Source organism: Oncorhynchus tshawytscha, unplaced genomic scaffold (genome assembly GCF_018296145.1).
Source record: "Oncorhynchus tshawytscha isolate Ot180627B unplaced genomic scaffold, Otsh_v2.0 Un_contig_4934_pilon_pilon, whole genome shotgun sequence".
Lineage (NCBI taxonomy): Eukaryota > Metazoa > Chordata > Actinopteri > Salmoniformes > Salmonidae > Oncorhynchus > Oncorhynchus tshawytscha.
In genome coordinates, this window is record NW_024609814.1 from 74,773 (window position 1) to 94,205 (window position 19,433).

Sequence of the window (19,433 nt, forward strand, 5' to 3'; positions counted from 1 at the left end):
CTTTACTGATCAAAACATGCTGAATACTGTGAAACACCAAATCCAGTTACTTACTCGGTTTTTCTATCTCGACTAAACGACCAATCACTTCTGTTTCTGTAATTCACTCAAATAAACGTAATCACAAGCAGAGGGTATGCTGAGGCACAATCAAGTCATTACAACATTGACAGCAACAACAACAAAACACAAAATCCAATCGGCCTGTAGATTTGTCTTCGGAAAGTAAATGACTAAATTACTACTGTAAAAGACAATGACGCGGCCATTAGATTTTATCTTTAGAAAGACACTCGACTGGGCCACACAGGACCAATGACTACTGTAGTTTTCTGTTACTACTGTAAGGCCGCCCATGACAAAGAATTATGGTCCAACACTACACTCACTGAAGTCCTCAGTTGATTAGCATAGCCAGATTAGCATAGCATGCTGTCAGTGAATGTCTGTAAGTGAAGGATGAAGTGAAACAACCTTGAGTTAGTTCTGGGTGAATCTTGAAGGCTATGGCACACTTGTGTGCCATGGAATGCGTCTGAAAATGGCATCCTATTCCCTATAAAGTGGACTACTTTTGATCAGAGCCCCTGTGGTAGTGCACTATATAGGGAATAGGGTGCATTTGGTGCCTTGGTAAAGAAGAGTAAAGCTCCTCTGACAGTTCTGAAGCTCAGAGCGCTTATCTCTACAGAACAGGACTACTACTGCAGCCCACACACACACACACACACACACACACTGGTGTAAGCGGAGTTGATATTCATGGATTTAAATCCCATACCCCTGTGGTGGATGATTTGGGCTGTGTGCGTGTGTGCGTACCCCAATGTGTGTGTGTGTTTCAGGGATGGGTTCAGTAAACCAGAAACTATATAGAAACGAACAGAATCCAAACTTGAATAACATTGATAAATTAGAATAATTGTATTTTGTTGTGAATAAAATGATCTGTTACTTGATCCTGACTGCACAGCTACGGTAAGGAGATTACTGTAAATATCTGTAAAGACTATGGCTCTACTATTCGTACGTTCTAATTGTAACTCATCATGTTTTGTTTTGAACCAAAAAGGTGAAGAAGAAAAAGCAGGTGTAAATGGATGTAGCATATTTAATAGATGTAAAATGCATATTAAGGGCTTTATGGATGGATAAGGTTTTTCATTCTTTGATGTCAAATGTTCACTTGCTGTTGCTGTTATCGTTTATCCATCTGTTTTTCTATTAACCTTATTTTCATATTGCATTCCTTCCTAATTCTGGTGTCAGGTATCTGAGAGTTTAACTGTCTGTTTTTAGCCTGGGTGCCAGTCTGTTTCTTGCCATCTCTGTATGGAATTGTCATGTCAAACAATGGCAATGGAGTAGGCAAAATCACAAACAGATCTGGGACCAGGCTAGTCTGTGTTGTGAAATAATAATATGACTATGTTTCACTCACCACAGTAGGATTCACTGTAAGTTGAGCACTACAACTGTATGTGTGTTAAGATAATACACTGTGCATTATTTCAATGGTGAAATTATGATGATCTCGCTCTCTCTCTCTCTCTCTCTCTCTCTCTCTCTCTCTCTCATGTATCTTCTCTATCAAACATGTAACACCCATAATCTTTATGCGAATGATTGGCAAATGCTTGTTAGTGGGTGGAGAATATCAGATGTTGGAATTAGTCTGGTAGAATATGCAAGCTTTTATGTACTACATTACTTGGCTACTTTTCAGACAACTTTCTGACTGCAGCCTATACCTTGGACCATACCGCCCCCTTATGGTGTGTGTATATACACAGTACCAGTCAAATGTTTGGACACACCTACACGTTCCAGGGTTTTTCTTTATTTTTACTATTTACTACATTGTAGAATAATAGTGAAGACATCAAAACGATGAAATAACACATAAAGTAACCACCCTTTGCCTTGATGACAGCTTTGTACTCTCTTGGTGTTCTCTCAACCAGCATTATGAGGTAGTCACCTGGAATGCATATGAATTAACAAGTATGCCTTCTTTAAAGTTAATTTGTGGAATTTCTTTCCTTCTTAATGCATTTGAGCCAATGAGTTGTGACAAGGTAGGGGTGGTATACAGAAGACAGCCCTATTTGGTAAAAGACCACTTACATATTATGGCAAGAACAGATCAAATAAGCAAAGAGAAATGACAGTCCAACATTACTTTAAGACATGTCAATCCTAAAAATGTCAAGAACTTTGACAGTTTCTTCAAGTGCAGTCGCAAAAACCATCAAGCGCTATGATAAAACTGGCTCTCATGAGGACTGCCATAGGAAAGGAAGACCCAGAGTTACCTCTGCTGCAGAGAATAAGTTCATTAGAGTTAACTGCACCTCAGAAATTGCATCTCAACATCAACTGTTCAGAGGAGACTCTGTGAATCAGGCCTTCATGGTCGAATTCCTGCAAAGAAACCACTACCCTACCAATAAGAAGAAGAGACTTGCTTGGGCCAGGGAACACAAGCAGTGGACATTAGACCGGTGGAAATATGTCCATTGGTGTGATGAGTCCAAATTTGGGATTTTTTGGTTCCAACCGCCGTGTCTTTGTGAGATGCAGAGTAGGTGAATGGAGGATCACCGCATGTGTGGTTCCCACTGTGAAGCATGGAGGAGGAGGTGTGATGGTGTGGGGGTGCTTTCCTGGTGACACTGTCAATGATTTCTTTAGAATTCAAGGCACACGTAACCAGCATGGCTGCCACAGCATTTTGCAGCGATACACCATCCAATCTGGTTTGCACTTAGTGGGATTATCATTTGTTTTTCAACAGGACAATGACCCAACACACCTACAGGCTGTATAAGGGCTATTTGACCAAGAAGGAGAGTGATGGAGTGCAGCATCAGATGACCTGGCCTCCACAATCACCCTACCTCAATCCAATTAAGATGGTTTGAAATTAGTTGGACCGCAGAGTAAAGGAAAAGCATCCAACAAGTGCTCAGCATATGTGCGAACTCCTTCAAGACTTGTAAAAGCATTCCAGGTGAAGCTGGTTGAGAGAATCAAGGCAAAGGGTGGCTACTTTGAAGAATCTCAAATATAAAATATATTTTGATTTGTTTAATCATTTTTTGGTTACTACATGATTTCATATGTGTTATTTCATAGTTTTTATGTCTCCACTATTATTCTACAGTGTAGAAAATAGTAAAAATAAAGAAAATTCCTGGAATGAGTAGGTGTGTCCAAACTTTTCACTGGTATTGTATATATATAAAACATTGTTCCATATCATAATCATTATGCCATGTAATTTAACATTGTTTATTCAAAATAAATATCTCATTTTATACTATTATGGAGTTTATTATCATCATATCTGAGAGCTACATATTGTTGTAATGACAGGTCAAGGTACTTAATATAGCAAGATATATTTTAGGGATGCTGTTGTAATGAAGAGGCCTAGGGCCGTGGCTTATTCAGACTTGAGATAAGAACACTTAACTTGGACTTAAGTCAAGAAATGTGGACTTAAATCGAGGTTTTATTGACTTAAATCCATGTTAACTACTTATCTCAAGTCTAAATTTGGCCCCTACTGAATATACAGTTGTCTCTTGTTTTGGTAGATAACTGGAATGTTTGCAGTAGTTTACAATATATTCTTATTGTTATATGAATCATTCCACTTGTTGTTATTCTCTAACTGTTCAGAGATGGGTGGCTCTTTAGCGTTATTCTGTGACTGTTAGTTCTACCTTCAAATATAAAGGGAACCAGATAACATTTTGTCATATTTCCAATGTTATCAACCTGATCACTAAGGTGGTGTTTATTGTATTATAATCATTGAAACATCAGGAGTAGATAAATTAGTCAAAACTGGTCTGTGAAGAGAAAATACATGCACATTTTGAATAATAAACTCTCTCATTATTTGTATGTGAGGTTTTTTGCAGGCATATTTTACTCAAAACTTTGCATGGAGGAATTCCGTGGTATATAGAGATCTGTTTTATATGTTAACTATGGCAGAAAATGCACATCCTAATCATGGTTTTGATGAATTGTTTGAAATGCACTTTATATTTTCAAGCGTTTTTTTTCTTCATTTCTAAGTGTTTGTTTTGGTCTGTATTGCTACAGTTATGTATTATCTGGGCGAAAATAAAATCTAAACTGTACTTAAACAAATATACAATTATATTTATTCACAATTGCCACCAACGATTAATATGTCTCATTCACCTCATTTGAAAATGTTATGTAGATAAAGGGCAAGTATGATGACATTATACCTTTCTCTTGTTGTTTGTCATTTCGGCGTTTCTTATTTACATTGAACATGGTGGTCCGTTACCTAGCAGATGCTCTTATCAAGAGTTACTTACAGTCAGTATAGTCAACTAAGGTAGATACAGCCATCACATTTTACAGTCATTGCGGGTATTTCTTCAATAAACCAGATATCAGCAAAAATCAGTGCTAGTAAGAAAGGACAAATGGGAGCGTTAGTGCCAGAAAGACAAGTACAACAGTCTAATACTAGACACGTGAAGGGAAGAACGTGTAATACAATTCAGAGAATTTATCCAAACTTGAACTTCTGCCACCATCATTTTCTTGTGCATACCGATAATAAATACAGGCGTGGAGCTCATAACGTCAGCCTATGATCTGCACAACCTGGCTCCAGATGGCCAATGTTCAACAGCAAAAGGATACATAAACATTTTTATATTCTACAACCTTTGTTTTCCACATAACATCTTGTGTGAATTTATTAAAATTACTTAAGTCTAGTGTAACCTAATGTGCATTCATAACTACATTATGTCCATCATAAAAATATATATAATTATATGCAGATCAACTAGGCTAAATGTAGTAAACTAGACAACAGAGACCTTTGGTATTAGTAGTAGTGGTTAATCATAATAAAATGCATGAACTAATTTCATTCACAATTTTACCGGTACTTATCTGTAGCCAACACCCCATGGACGTCAGATGCTTTACATAATGTCAGTGTAAAATATTACCCTATGAAAAGCGCACTATGCCTTAAAAAATATATATATATATATATTTTGATATAATAAATCATTCATTTTTATTACAAATGATACAGTACATCGAGAAACAGTAAACGCAGAATTGTTACATAACAGATCAAATAACATAACAGATGACAGAAAAAGTGTCTACATTTGTCTCACTGCCCCCACTCTCTGATCATCGGTACTCTCTCTGATCACACTGATCGATCTTTTATCTCTCCAGATTAGACGAAAGACAGAATATCCACAGAGGGCATTCCCAGGCTCCATCACCACTGGCAGAGGCAGCCCCAGGCACTCCACCTGTCGCCTGTACTCATCCATCGCCTGGTCGAGAGCCTCCAGTGATAAAGGGTTGCTCAGGCTTCCTGCGACGAGGGCCCATCTCCCCAAGAGCTGCTGGTCTATTCGTGGTGGATCCATGGGCTTAAGGAGGTCCTCACAGCCTAGAGCAGCAGCAGTTGATTGGCTAAAAGACAGGAAGTAGAGGAGAGTCGTGGCACATAGACCGAACATGGCTTCAGTGTCTAGGTCTCAATATATCTATGCACCAGTATATCAATAAATCAAATGTATTTATCAAGCCCTTTTTACATCAGCCGATGTCACAAAGTGCTATACAGAAACCCAGCCTAAAACCCCAAACAACAAGCAATGCAGATGTATATCTATTTACTGTGGGTCTATCTATATCTATAAAATCTACAATATGTATCACTATATCTACGTTATATATTTCTACGTCTCAATATATCTATCTTATATATTTCTATATCTACAGTATCTATCTACTGTCTATGTGTCACTGATGTGTCTGCCTGTATCGAACACTGGTGCTTAGCTAGAGGGGTCCAGTCTTATACATGTAGCTCTCCTGTCATGCTATGGCACAATGTTCTTCAATATCAGAAAGTTCCCAGTTGCAACAGAATGCCAGTAAAATGGCAATTTCCCTGGCAAATCCAGGATTGTGAAATAAAAACAATACTTTTTTGGTTTATCTATGTTTTGTGCACGCATATTAAAACATATTGACAAAAAAGAACAATTCCATATTAAAGTCAGGCAAGATCTCACATTACACACACCACTGTACACATACACATCTAAATAAATAATATAAATCAAACAAAGATGAGAGATTGCAATTTCTTTATACATCAACAATAATATTTGAATGTACAAATGCTTTTTTTTTTTGTAACTAAAGGGAATTCAAAAGACCTACAAAGTCATATGTAAAGTCTTAAAATCTGGGGACATTAAAAAAGTAATTTATGAATATAGAATTTACTCATAAGTATCATAACATTAACAATGAATTTGAGTTTCTTATCTATGTTATTGGAATTTTTTTGAAAGTATTTTTTGGCTCAAGGTAAAGTTATATAGAGACTTAGCCAGTTGAGAAATATACAACAAGATCATCCCAGAGTTCTACAATTATGACTGAACGATATTTAGACAGCAGGCTTTTGGTAGTTTGCACGATTAGTCACATGACATGCTCAGGGGAGCATGACAAGGATATGCAGTACAGGTTAATCTTAATAAAATGCATGATCTCATTTCATTCACACAGTTACACTAGGTCTTTACACCCCATATACGCCAGTTTATTTACATAATATGACGAACGTCAATCTGTAAAATATTAGCCAATAAAACGCGCGCTATGATTTATTGTTAGGATTTAAATCAATATATTTGCTGTTTTCAGTAGGTTGACCAATCACGTTGTTATTACAGCCTATCAGGAAGTATCTAGAGCCCTCCTTATTGTATGTTGTCAACCCGCTGATCCTGCAAGCTAACTAGCTAGCACGCGAAGTAAATCGCTGGGTGAACTATAATTCGACTGAGTTTAACGTTACTCGTTGGCTGAAGAAAATTTCATTTTAATCGCTGACATTGGCTGTGGTTGTCCTGGAGTCGTCAAGAAAGGCGAGACATTAACGCGTTAGCCTATTTTCTACAAAGTTGCTAACCAGATCCGTTGACAGCTAGCTAGCTACTGTAGCTTGGTAGCTAACTGTCTGTATTGAGTTACCACAGCAAAGCTACGTAGTACGTGGTCTCAACCCTGCACTTCCGAGCCGTCGCCGTCCTATCAAGCAATTTTAAGATTTTACTTGGTTAAAGACCTCCCATGTCAATGACACTCTTCACAAAGTGGTAAGGTTATGATCTTGGCTATGTTGTGTTGGATGATGTTTATCTAGTAACTAGCTAGGTAAGTTAGTAGTTAAGCCAATATCATCTAATTTAGCCAGACTGTAGCTCCTTAATAGGTGTAACTAACTAGCTGTCATGTTAGAGCTAGTGATTTTTAAGAAACGTGACAGCTTGGTTACTTCTTTAAATAATAGGATGGTTATCATAGCTAATAGGTAGGCTACGATGTAGAAAAGGCTAGTTAGCTACATCTTTTGACCATCAGCTACCAAGGCTTCTCACTGTCACCCCCAGCTGTGTTGTTGTCACACACCAATCACATGATGGCTATTCTATCGTGTTTTCCCAGAAAGGACAGAAGTTCCTCATCATTAGGTTAAATAAACTATTTCCAGTTTCAGTACAGAGTAGGAAGTGAAGTCACTTGTTCTACATTCCAGTGTTACCGTGTCTGTTAACATCTGTTCTCTTGTCACTCAGGCTCACTCACAGTTTTTTTCAACTATACTGAACAAAAATATAAAACGCAACATGTAAAGTTTTAGTCCTATGTTTCATGAGATGAAATAAAAGATCCCAGACATTTTCCATATGCGCTAAAAGCTTATTTTTTTCAAATTTGGTACACAAATTTGTTTACATCCCTGTTAGTGACCATTTCTCCTTTGCCAAGATAATCCATCCTCCTGACAGATGTGGCATATCAAGAAGCTGATTAAATGGCATACAAAGCAACAGGTGCACCTTATGCTGGGGACCATAAAAGGCCACTCTAAAATGTGCAGATTTGTGTCACAACACAATGCCACAGATGTCTCAAGTTGAGGGAGTGTGCAATTGGCATGCTGACTGCAGGAATGTCCACAACAGATGTTTCCAAATAATTTAATGTTCATTTCTCTACCATAAGCCGCCTCAAGTCGTTTTAGAAAATTTGGCAGTACATCCGACCAACCTTACAACCGCAGACCACGTGTAACTAAGCCAGCCCAGCATGTCTGTATTCCCAGTCATGTGAAATCCATAGATTAGGCCATAATGTATTTATTTCAATTGAAGGATTTCCTTCTGTGAACTGTAACTCAGTAAAATTTTAGAAATTGTAGCATTTCGCATTTAATTTTGTTCAGCGCAGGGGAAGGAGGGAGAAGTGGTTTACTTTGAAACTGACTGTGACTAATATTGTTTTTCCCAATAGCATTCACTAGCCTAACCACTGCGACAGCTGCTCTGGTCTGCATAATAATAGCAAAGTCGTCAAAAATGTTTAATCCCTGCCACTTTCAGATCCACTTTCTTGTGAATCAGCATGAAATGAGAGAAAATCGGCCTCACATCAGTCATTGTTTAGATGTACAACTAGCTTAACCTCTCTGTCTTTCAATGTTAATGTTTAAACTTCATCTTAGTGCTGGACAGACAAAAGGAGAGCGACACATATAGCACTTACTCCATGGCTAATCAAATTACACATGCATGCACTGTTGTAGAAAATCAATGTTTATCTCTCTTCCCCACCCCTCTCTCTCTCATCCCTCTCTTCCGTCAGGTCCCTATTGCTATGAGGATCTGCAGAGCCCTGCTGTAAGCCTGAGCCATGAACTCCGTGTCTCCCAGTGCAGTTCAGTATGTGGGGGGAGTAGGAGTGGTGTGTCAGGATGACACCCTCCAGAGAGAGGAGACCAAGAGGCCTCAGCAGCCACAGCTGGTGGACCCTGGTGGAGGAAGTGGCTTTGGGAAGCGGCAGGGTACTGATGTCGGTGGGGGTGGAACCAGAGATGCCACCACCGCTGGAGAGCCAGACGAGGTGGACAAACTCAAGACCAAGCTGATGTCGGCGTGGAATAATGTCAAATACGGTCAGTCAGTGGGTTCATATGAACTTTTTTCCATAAGGTGGATAGTTCTATATAGCTGTTTAACTAGCGACAAACATAACTTCAAGTTTTTCTATACAGTCAGTTTTAACAATGGCTTTTTTTATTTTCTTAAGAAATAGCAACAAGGGGGATTTTATAATCTTTGTACTTTCTGTGTGAATAATCTTTGTTAGGTCTTTTTTTTTTTTTTTCTCAACAGAAGTCTCATACAAAGCTATGTGTAATAGCCCTCCCGAAGTCAACTTCCCCCTTCCTCACCCAGTCATCAAGACATAAAGAATCCCCTCTAAAAAGGTCTGTTCTGTTTCTTTTCTCTCTTTAGGCTGGTCAGTCAAGTCGAAGACCACATTCAACAAGAGCTCTCCGGTGACTGTAATGGGCCACTCCTATCTTCTCAATAGTGAAGGTAGCTAACCTCCAACAACCCCACTCCCAACTTCAAATAGATGACGCTCTCTGCTCCATACCCAGTGAGGAAAAACTGGTTGGAAATATGTATTTTAACCAGTTCTGCTCACTGGGTATCTCTCTCCCCTTCCAGACGAGGTGGAGTGGTTCAGGCGGGCGTTCGTGTCTCGGCTGTGGCTGACCTACCGTAGGGAGTTCCCCCAGCTGGAGGGCTCCACCTTGACTACAGACTGTGGCTGGGGCTGCATGCTGCGGAGTGGACAGATGCTGCTGGCCCAAGGCCTACTGCTACATCTGCTGCCACGAGGTGAGACAACTCATAGAGTTAGAAAGAGGGCTCTAAATGGGTAGAGATACAAAGATGGGTCCTTTAAAAAAAAAATCAAATCAAATTTTATTTGTCACATACACATGGTTAGCAGATGTTAATGCGAGTGTAGCGAAATGCTTGTGCTTCTAGTTCCGACAATGCAGTAATAACGAACAAGTAATCTAACTAACAATTCCAAAAAACTACTGTCTTATACACAGTGTAAGGGGATAAAGAATATGTACATAAGGATATATGAATGAGTGATGGTACAGAGCAGCATAGGCAAGATACAGTAGATGATATCGAGTACAGTATATACATATGAGATGAGTATGTAAACCAAGTGGCATAGTTAAAGTGGCTAGTGATACATGTATTACATAAGGATGCAGTCGATGATATAGAGTACAGTATATACGTATGCATATGAGATGAATAATGTAGGGTAAGTAACATTATATAAGGTAGCATTGTTTAAAGTGGCTAGTGATATATTTACATCATTTCCCATCAATTCCCATTATTAAAGTGGCTGGAGTTGAGTCAGTGTCATTGACAGTGTGTTGGCAGCAGCCACTCAATGTTAGTGGTGGCTGTTTAACAGTCTGATGGCCTTGAGATAGAAGCTGTTTTTCAGTCTCTCAATCCCAGCTTTGATGCACCTGTACTGACCTCGCCTTCTGGATGACAGCGGGGTGAACAGGCAGTGGCTCGGGTGGTTGATGTCCTTGATGATCTTTATGGCCTTCCTGTAGCCTCGGGTGGTGTAGGTGTCCTGGAGGGCAGGTAGTTTGCCCCCGGTGATGCGTTGTGCAGACCTCACTACCCTCTGGAGAGCCTTACGGTTGAGGGCGGTGCAGTTGCCATACCAGGCGGTGATACAGCCCGCCAGGATGCTCTCGATTGTGCATCTGTAGAAGTTTGTGAGTGCTTTTGGTGACAAGCTGAATTTCTTCAGCCTCCTGAGGTTGAAGAGGCGCTGCTGCGCCTTCTTCACGATGCTGTCTGTGTGAGTGGACCAATTCAGTTTGTCTGTGATGTGTATGCCGAGGAACTTAAAACTTGCTACCCTCTCCACTACTGTTCCATCGATGTGGATGGGGGGGGTGTTCCCTCTGCTGTTTCCTGAAGTCCACAATCATCTCCTTAGTTTTGTTGACGTTGAGTGTGAGGTTATTTTCCTGACACCACACTCCGAGGGCCCTCACCTCCTCCCTGTAGGCCGTCTTGTCGTTGTTGGTAATCAAGCCTACCACTGTTGTGTCGTCCGCAAACTTGATGATTGAGTTGGAGGCGTGCGTGGCCACGCAGTCGTGGGTGAACAGGGAGTACAGGAGAGGGCTCAGTACGCACCCTTGTGGGGCCCCAGTGTTGAGGATCAGCGGGGAGGAGATGTTGTTGCCTACCCTCACCACCTGGGGGCGGCCCGTCAGGAAGTCCAGTACCCAGTTGCACAGGGCGGGGTCGAGACCCAGGGTCTCGAGCTTGATGACGAGCTTGGAGGGTACTATGGTGTTGAATGCCGAGCTGTAGTCGATGAACAGCATTCTCACATAGGTATTCCTCTTGTCCAGATGGGTTAGGGCAGTGTGCAGTGTGGTTGAGATTGCATCGTCTGTGGACCTATTTGGGCGGTAAGCAAATTGGAGTGGGTCTAGGGTGTCAGATAGGGTGGAGGTGATATGGTCCTTGACTAGTCTCTCAAAGCACTTCATGATGACGGATGTGAGTGCTACGGGGCGGTAGTCGTTTAGCTCAGTTACCTTAGCTTTCTTGGGAACAGGAACAATGGTGGCCCTCTTGAAGCATGTGGGAACAGCAGACTGGTATAGGGATTGATTGAATATGTCCGTAAATGTGGTCTGCGCATGCTCTGAGGGCGCGGCTGGGGATGCCGTCTGGGCCTGCAGCCTTGCGAGGGTTAACACGTTTAAATGTCTTCCTCACCTCGGCTGCAGTGAAGGAGAGACCGCATGTTTTCGTTGCAGGCCGTGTCAGTGGCACTGTATTGTCCTCAAAGCGGGCAAAAAAGTTATTTAGTCTGCCTGGGAGCAAGACATCCTGGTCCATGACTGGGCTGGATTTCTTCCTGTAGTCCGTGATTGACTGTAGACCCTGCCACATGCCTCTTGTGTCTGAGCCGTTGAATTGAGATTCTACTTTGTCTCTGTACTGGCGCTTAGCTTGTTTGATAGCCTTGCGGAGGGAATAGCTGCACTGTTTGTATTCAGTCATGTTACCAGACACCTTGCCCTGATTAAAAGCAGTGGTTCGCGCTTTCAGTTTCACACGAATGCTGCCATCAATCCACGGTTTCTGGTTAGGGAATGTTTTAATCGTTGCTATGGGAATGACATCTTCAACGCACGTTCTAATGAACTCGCACACCGAATCAGCGTATTCGTCAATGTTGTTGTCTGACGCAATACGAAACATCTCCCAGTCCACGTGATGGAAGCAGTCTTGGAGTGTGGAGTCAGCTTGGTCGGACCAGCGTTGGACAGACCTCAGCGTGGGAGCCTCTTGTTTTAGTTTCTGTCTGTAGGCAGGGATCAACAAAATGGAGTCGTGGTCAGCTTTTCCGAAAGGGGGCGGGGCAGGGCCTTATATGCGTCGCGGAAGTTAGAGTAACAATGATCCAGGGTCTTTCCACCCCTGGTTGCGCAGTCGATATGCTGATAAAATTTAGGGAGTCTTGTTTTCAGATTAGCCTTGTTAAAATCCCCAGCTACAATGAATGCAGCCTCCGGATAAATCGTTTCCAGTTTGCAGAGAGTTAAATAAAGTTCGTTCAGAGCCATCGATGTGTCTGCTTGGGGGATATATACGGCTGTGATTATAATCGAAGAGAATTCTCTTGGTAGATAATGCGGTCTACATTTGATTGTGAGGAATTCTAAATCAGGTGAACAGAAGGATTTGAGTTCCTGTATGTTTCTTTCATCACACCATGTCTCGTTAGCCATAAGGCATACGCCCCCGCCCCTCTTCTTACCAGAAAGATGTTTGTTTCTGTCGGCGCGATGCGTGGAGAAACCCGCTGGCTGCACCGCTTCGGATAGCGTCTCTCCAGTGAGCCATGTTTCCGTGAAGCAGAGAACGTTACAGTCTGATGTCCCTCTGGAATGCTACCCTTGCTCGGATTTCATCAACCTTGTTGTCAAGAGACTGGACATTGGCAAGAAGAATGCTAGGGAGTGGTGCACGGTGTGCCCGTCTCCGGAGTCTGACCAGAAGACCGCTTCGTTTCCCTCTTTTTCTGAGTCGTTTTTTTTGTGTCGCTGCATGGAATCCACTCCGTTGTCCTGGTTGTAAGGCAGAACACAGGATCCGCGTCGCGAAAAACATATTCTTGGTCATACTGATGGTGAGTTGACGCTGATATTATATTCAGTAGTTCTTCTCGGCTGTATGTAATGAAACCTAAGATGACCTGGGGTACCAATGTAGAAAAAAAAAAAAAAACTGCATAGTTTCCTAGGAACGCGAAGCGAGGCGGCCATCTCTGTCGGCGCCGGAAGTCTTCCTAACTCTGAGACAACTGCACCAAATCTGTCCCAATCCAATCCCAAATGGACCCCAATGCACATACAATTGTGGAGATCTGAGAGGATTTGTTTGGTGTAAGCAATATGATCGGTGAAACTTACACCTAGCAGGGTGGAGCTATTAACATATTGCATACACTTGTCAGATCCTCTCAGATCTCCACCAGGGCGTAGGGGTCCATTTGGGATGGGGCCCCTGTCTCTCGCTCTCACACTTGTTTCTCTTTCTGCCACATCTCTCTTCAACTGTTTCCCTCTCTCTTTCCTGGTCTGTCTCCCTCTCTCTCCTCTGTCTCCTCCATCCACCTCTCCATCGATCACTACTAACTAACTGTCTGTATTGTGTTGTCTAGACTGGTCGTGGCCAGACGCCCAGCAGTTCGCTGATGTAGACTTTGAGGCTCTGAGACCCCGCTCCCCGTCCCGTGCTGGTGGCGTACCCATCCCCTCCTTCGGCTACTCCTCCTCCTCGCGGACCCCCACCACGTCCCAGAAGACCTCCATGCCAGGGGGCACGGCTCTCAACCATACCCAGAAGAAGAGGCCCGAGTCGGGCAGGGACAGGCAGGCTGAGCCCCTCCACCGGAGGGTTGTGGCCTGGTTTGGGGATGAGCCGCCGGCCCCGTTTGGGGTGCACCAGCTGGTAGAATTGGGGAAGAGCTCAGGGAAGAAGGCGGGGGACTGGTACGGCCCCTCAGTGGTGGCACACATACTACGGTGAGGAGCCCTCCATGGGGTGTGGTCAAGATAATGATGCTGTCAGAGCATCAGCCATAGAAGTAGAATCTATAGAACATACCTCATTCAAGTCAGTGATGGCATTAGCATGCATTTGATTTCTGTACTTAGATTTTTGATAGATGTCTGTAATGCCATAGTGCATCAGAATGATCTCCAGCAGACATGTTTACTGATGCACCTTTATTGTGTAGATGTTTTGGTTGCTATTATATTTTTAAAAGAATGCTCGGTGGTATGCCTGACTGCATGTTGACGTTTACCAGGGTTGGAGTCAATTACATTACAATTCCACTCAATTCAGGAAGTAAACTGAAATTCCAATTGTTTTCAATGTTGTTCAATGAGGAACATTTGGAATTAGAATCAACATTTGGTTTACTTTTTGAATTGAAATGGAATTGAACCAAACCCTGATATTTACTTCATGCCCAGTAGCATCAGTATGTTGTGACATTAAACATGAGCCGTATGTTTGTTTTCCAGAAAAGCAGTTGCCAAGACTTCTGAGGTTCACAACCTGGCTGTATATGTAGCGCAGGACTGTACCGGTGAGTTTGACTTTACACTGTACCTTTCCTACGGGGTAGTTGGTTGGTTGGTGTTGTTGGTTGGTGTTGTCATTTGTCGAATTCACCAGATATTGTATGTTTGGTCCATCTCAAATGTTCTTGTCATAAGTGATGTTTCTGCCATTGGTCTTCTGAATGTAGCTTAACTGTGTCTCATTTCTGTATCACAATTTAAATTTACAAAATGGGGAGGGCAAAAATTACATTTCAGAATGTGGGGGGGGACATGTCCCTAGTGAAACTTAGGCCCATAGTAGCATTGTGTGTTTCTTTCAGTGTACAAAAAGGATGTGGTGCATCTGTGTGACCAGTCGTTGAACCAGAGTATATCAGATCCTGAGCCCAGTGGTCCAGGCTGGAAGTCTGTCATCATACTGGTTCCAGTCCGACTAGGAGGAGACTCTCTCAACCCCTCCTACATCAAGTGTGTCAGGGTGTGTACACGCATGTACACACACACACTTTCATAACCTAACCTTCGTCACAAAGCTTGTTATTTCTCCATGGTTGATGTCGCTCTAACATGAATATGGATTTCTTTGTGTCTGAAGAACATTCTCAGGTTAGAATGCTGTATCGGGATCATTGGCGGCAAACCCAAGCATTCGCTGTTCTTTATCGGCTGCCAAGGTAAGAAATGCACTCTTCTTCCTGGTTCAGTTGCTTCTGATTGGACAGTGGGCTTCATTTAGCCTAACCTCGCCTTCTTCTTATTTTCTGTCCAATCAGACGAGCAGCTGCTGTATCTGGACCCTCACTACTGTCAGGGCGTGGTGGATGTCACTCAAGACAACTTCCCACTGGAGGTTGGTTGGACTTTATATCCCTCTGCTATGACCCAGATAAGCATGTTTTGACTGGATCAAAGTAGGTCATTTCAGATTCAGACGTGTACCTTGTCTGTAATGCTCTCCCTCTCTCCCTCCCCACCTCCCCAGTCGTTCCACTGTAGCTCGCCCAGGAAGATGCCCTTTAGTCGCATGGACCCCAGCTGTACTATAGGCTTCTACGCCAAGAACAAGAAGGACTTTGAGTCTCTATGTTCTGCCGTCTGTGTGGTGAGCTCAGCCTCTTGTCCTCATTTCAAGTCTCTTCTTACTCATGTATACATTCCTCACTTATGCATCATTTATACATTAGTTATGCATCACATATAGATCATTTATAGTTCTTTAATTTATAGATCTTTGACGCTGATATGATTTATAGATGCATGAGTTGAAGCGATGCAACTTAGATGGCTTATTCGTCACTTATAGATAGATAGACATGTTACACGTCTCTTATGCATCAGTGATACATCACTTATACATCCGTTACTGGATACATCACTTATACATCTGTTACTGGATACATCACTTATACATCTGTTACTGGATACATCACTTATACATCTGTTACTGGATACATCACTTATACATCTGTTACTGGATACATCACTTATACATCTGTTACTGGATACATCTGTTACTGGATACATCACTTATACAGAACCATTCAAAAGTTTTGACACCTACTCATTCCATGTTTTTCTTTATTTGGACTATTTTCTACGTTGTAGGACAGTGAAGACATCAAAACTATGAAATAACACGTATGGAATCATTTAGCAACCAAAAAAGTGTTAAACAAATCAAAATATATTTCAGATTGTTCAAAGTAGCCACCCTTTGCCTTGATGACAGCTTTGCACACTCTTGGCATTCTCTCAACCAGCTTCATGAGGTAGTCACCTGGAATGCATTTCAATTAACAGGTCTGCCTCTTTCCTCAATGCGTTTGAGCCAATCAGTTGTGTTGTGGCAAGGTAGGGGTGATATACAGAAGATAGCCCTATTTGGTAAAAGACCAAGTCCATATTATGTCAAGAACAGCTCAAAGAAGCAAAGACAAATGACAGTCTATCATTACTTTAAGACATGAAGGTCAGTCAATCTGGAAAATTTCAAGATCTTTGACAGTTTCTTAAAGTTCAGTCGCAAAAACCATCAAGCACTATGATGAAACTGGCTCTCATGAGGACCGCCACAGGAAAGGAAGACCCAGAGTTACCTCTGCTGCAGAGGACAAGTTCATTAGAGTTAACTGCACCTCATATTGCAGCCCAAATAAATGCTTCACAGCGTTCAAGTAACTAACGGTCACATCTCAACATCAACTGTTCAGAGGAGGCTGTGAAAATCAGGCCTTCATGGTCAAATTGCTGCAAAGAAACCACTACTAAAGGACACCAATAAGAAGATGAGACTTGCTTGGGCAATGTAGAAAATGGCAAAAATAATGAAAAAATCATGGAATGAGTAGGTGTGTCCAAACTTTTGACTGATTACACCAACTGTATACATCAGTTGCACTAACTGTTACTGTATACATCACTTACATAAAGCTTCTATCTTATTCTGGGTGACTTTAATAAGTGACCAATTCAACACTTTTTCCATATCCCCCCCACCCCAGGCCCTATCGTCGCCCGAAGAGAAGTACCCCATCTTTACCTTCGTGGAGGGCCAGGCCCAGGACTATGGACTGGTGGGCCACAGCTCCTCCTATCCTCACTATGACACCTCCCCCACCCCTGGCCCCGCCCACATGCTGCCCCAAGGCAAGCTCAGCAGGAGCAACAACATAGGCAGCTCTGACGACTTTGTCTTCTTGTGAGTACTGGTTTGTGTTCCTGAGGAACGAAATGTAAGCAAACGGGGAAAGACTGACTTAGAATTTTGGGATGGATTCCATTTCCCTATTTTTATAGAGCTCAAAGTGGATATATGCTTTCTGCTATATCACAAACTCTGGCATTTGTGTCCATCCTATTCGAGGCGAGGCTTCAACTGAATCTCACTGTCGGCCTGTCTCTGTCTGGGCACAAACAGGTCTTAGAAACTAACGCTAGGCATTACTAAATTGGACTGTTGCCCCATCCCAAATGGACCCTAAGCCCTATACACTTATGGAGATCTGACAGATGTTAATATGACTAACTAGGCTAGGTGTAAACTTCACCATATTGCTTATTTATACCAATCAATTTCGCTCAGATCTCCAAGGCCGTAGGGATTTGGGATGGGGCCTCTGACTTCATTTTGGGAACAATAACAACTGGAAACACGGAGCCTGTTTGATACATGCTACATGACAGGGGTCACTAGTAGTGGAAGACAAGGTACTCAGCCCTCTTCTCTCTGACTTGTATTATAAGACTGCTGTACAATTTTTACATTCATTTCTGTTTTGTAAGATTTATTGTGTGTGAAATGATTTGTGTGTGAACTGAAGCTGTTGGTGTGTTGATTTGCTGTTACGTTCACATTCCTCTACTGTACTCTTATATTCCCTATGCCATCTTAATTCAGTGTCATGGCTATAGTACTATATTCATACTACATGGCTATATGAATTTCATTGTAGCATTCCAACCCTCTCTTTAGTTGTGCTGTCCTTTGACACACCATTCAGGCAACAGTAAATGACCTGGACTGGGCTCCCTACATAACCTCGCTCACTGTTTTCCAGACATGGGTTCAAATAGTATTTGCTTTTTTCTTCTTCCAAAAGGTACTTACTTTTGGGACTTTTCTTTTTGCCCTAGCAAGCTCAGAAAACCAATACTAATTGAACCCCAGGTCTGCTACACTCTCACACTATTTCATCAGCTCTCTCTTGTCAATTAGTCTACCAGTATCAACTTGCAACACACTAACAGGAATCCAATGTTACAACAATTGCCCCTTTTGTGTAATGTGTTACACTAGCTCCTATCTGGATGATGGGAAATGATCCATTTACCAAGAGGCTGTCCAAAATGATGTCCAAAATGACACCCTATTCCCTACATCGTGCACTACATAGAGAATAGAATGTATTTTTGGATGAGGACAGTTTTTGGTTGTAGTGAGACTTGTTGAATGAATGATTCTGAACTCTATTCCTTTTAGGGTCCTCATAATGTTTTTAACAAGGTGGTGCTGCTGAGTACTGGCAGGGGGGATACCTCACTTTGGACTCAGATTTCTTTGCATTTTTGAACATGTGTAACTTCAATTTATTATGGTAGAGTTAAAAGCCTTGAACTTTGGAGACCTGCATATTAATATCTAAGCCAGGGCTGTTCAATTCTGGTCTTGGAGGGCCAAAACACTTCTGTTTTTTTGTTTCTACCTGGTAGTTAATTGCACTCACCTGGTGTCTCAGCCAGGTCTCTCCTTATTAGAAGGAGAGGATGAAAACCAGGACCGACATTGAACAGCCCTGATCTAAGCATTAAACCCCCCCAAGTTAGATATCAGTCACAAGCTCCCTCAACCCCAAAATAAAATGAAATAGTCTGGGAAGTGGTTAAAACACTGTTGATTGGATGCTTGATCTCACATTTTAATTAGGATTCTGACCTGTGTGCAACAGGTATCCTCTAAGGGGCAAATCTTGACTTTCACTTAACCTGAATGTTCACTGATCATTCATTGAAGTCAATGGGAGAATAAGTGAGAATGCGAGGTGAGTGAGTTAGGATTCACCCCAGTAATCTGTGTACTTCACTCTTGTCCATGTGTATATTATCTCATAAAGGTGACATTTATTTTCTAAATAAAGTGAAGAATTGGCATATGTAGAAATCTTAAATGTGCTAATGACCACCCTAATAAGGGACTGCATTCATGTGGACAACATGATTTTGTAAAGCTGTTGTATAGAATGTTATTAAAGGTAACTTTTTTGTATTTATTGTCTGAATATAAGATTGATTGAACTCTTGGCCTACATGTGTA

The 19,433-nt window shown here is 41.9% G+C and overlaps 1 protein-coding gene across 2 annotated transcripts; it reads left to right on the forward strand.

The window, feature by feature from the left end:
• The first annotated feature begins 6,776 nt into the window (after positions 1-6,776).
• On the forward strand, positions 6,777-19,385 carry LOC112241462 (cysteine protease ATG4D-like). 2 transcript variants are annotated; one of them, XM_042318706.1, is made up of 11 exons: positions 6,777-7,208; positions 8,758-9,067; positions 9,411-9,494; positions 9,630-9,803; positions 13,711-14,074; positions 14,582-14,646; positions 14,944-15,101; positions 15,219-15,297; positions 15,397-15,473; positions 15,606-15,725; positions 17,125-19,385. In XM_042318706.1, the coding sequence occupies exons 2-11, from the start codon at positions 8,806-8,808 to the stop codon at positions 17,323-17,325; spliced, it is 1,584 nt and encodes a 527-aa protein (XP_042174640.1). In that variant the 5' UTR covers positions 6,777-7,208; positions 8,758-8,805; the 3' UTR covers positions 17,326-19,385. The 2 variants fall into 2 exon arrangements, with proteins under 2 accessions (XP_042174640.1, XP_042174641.1); XM_042318707.1 differs by lacking the exon at positions 6,777-7,208 and having other exon boundaries at positions 8,976-9,067; positions 9,288-9,494.
• Positions 19,386-19,433: the final 48 nt, after the last annotated feature.

Excerpts from the sequence above, each read along its gene's own strand:
- LOC112241462 (XM_042318706.1), top strand. The coding sequence starts at position 8,806 with ATGAACTCCGTGTCTCCCAGTGCAGTTCAGTATGTGGGGGGAGTAGGA. Across the intron at positions 9,068-9,410 it reads GTGGAATAATGTCAAATACG|GCTGGTCAGTCAAGTCGAAG; the intron begins GTCAGTCAGTGG and ends TTCTCTCTTTAG. Across the intron at positions 14,075-14,581 it reads GTGGTGGCACACATACTACG|AAAAGCAGTTGCCAAGACTT; the intron begins GTGAGGAGCCCT and ends TTTGTTTTCCAG.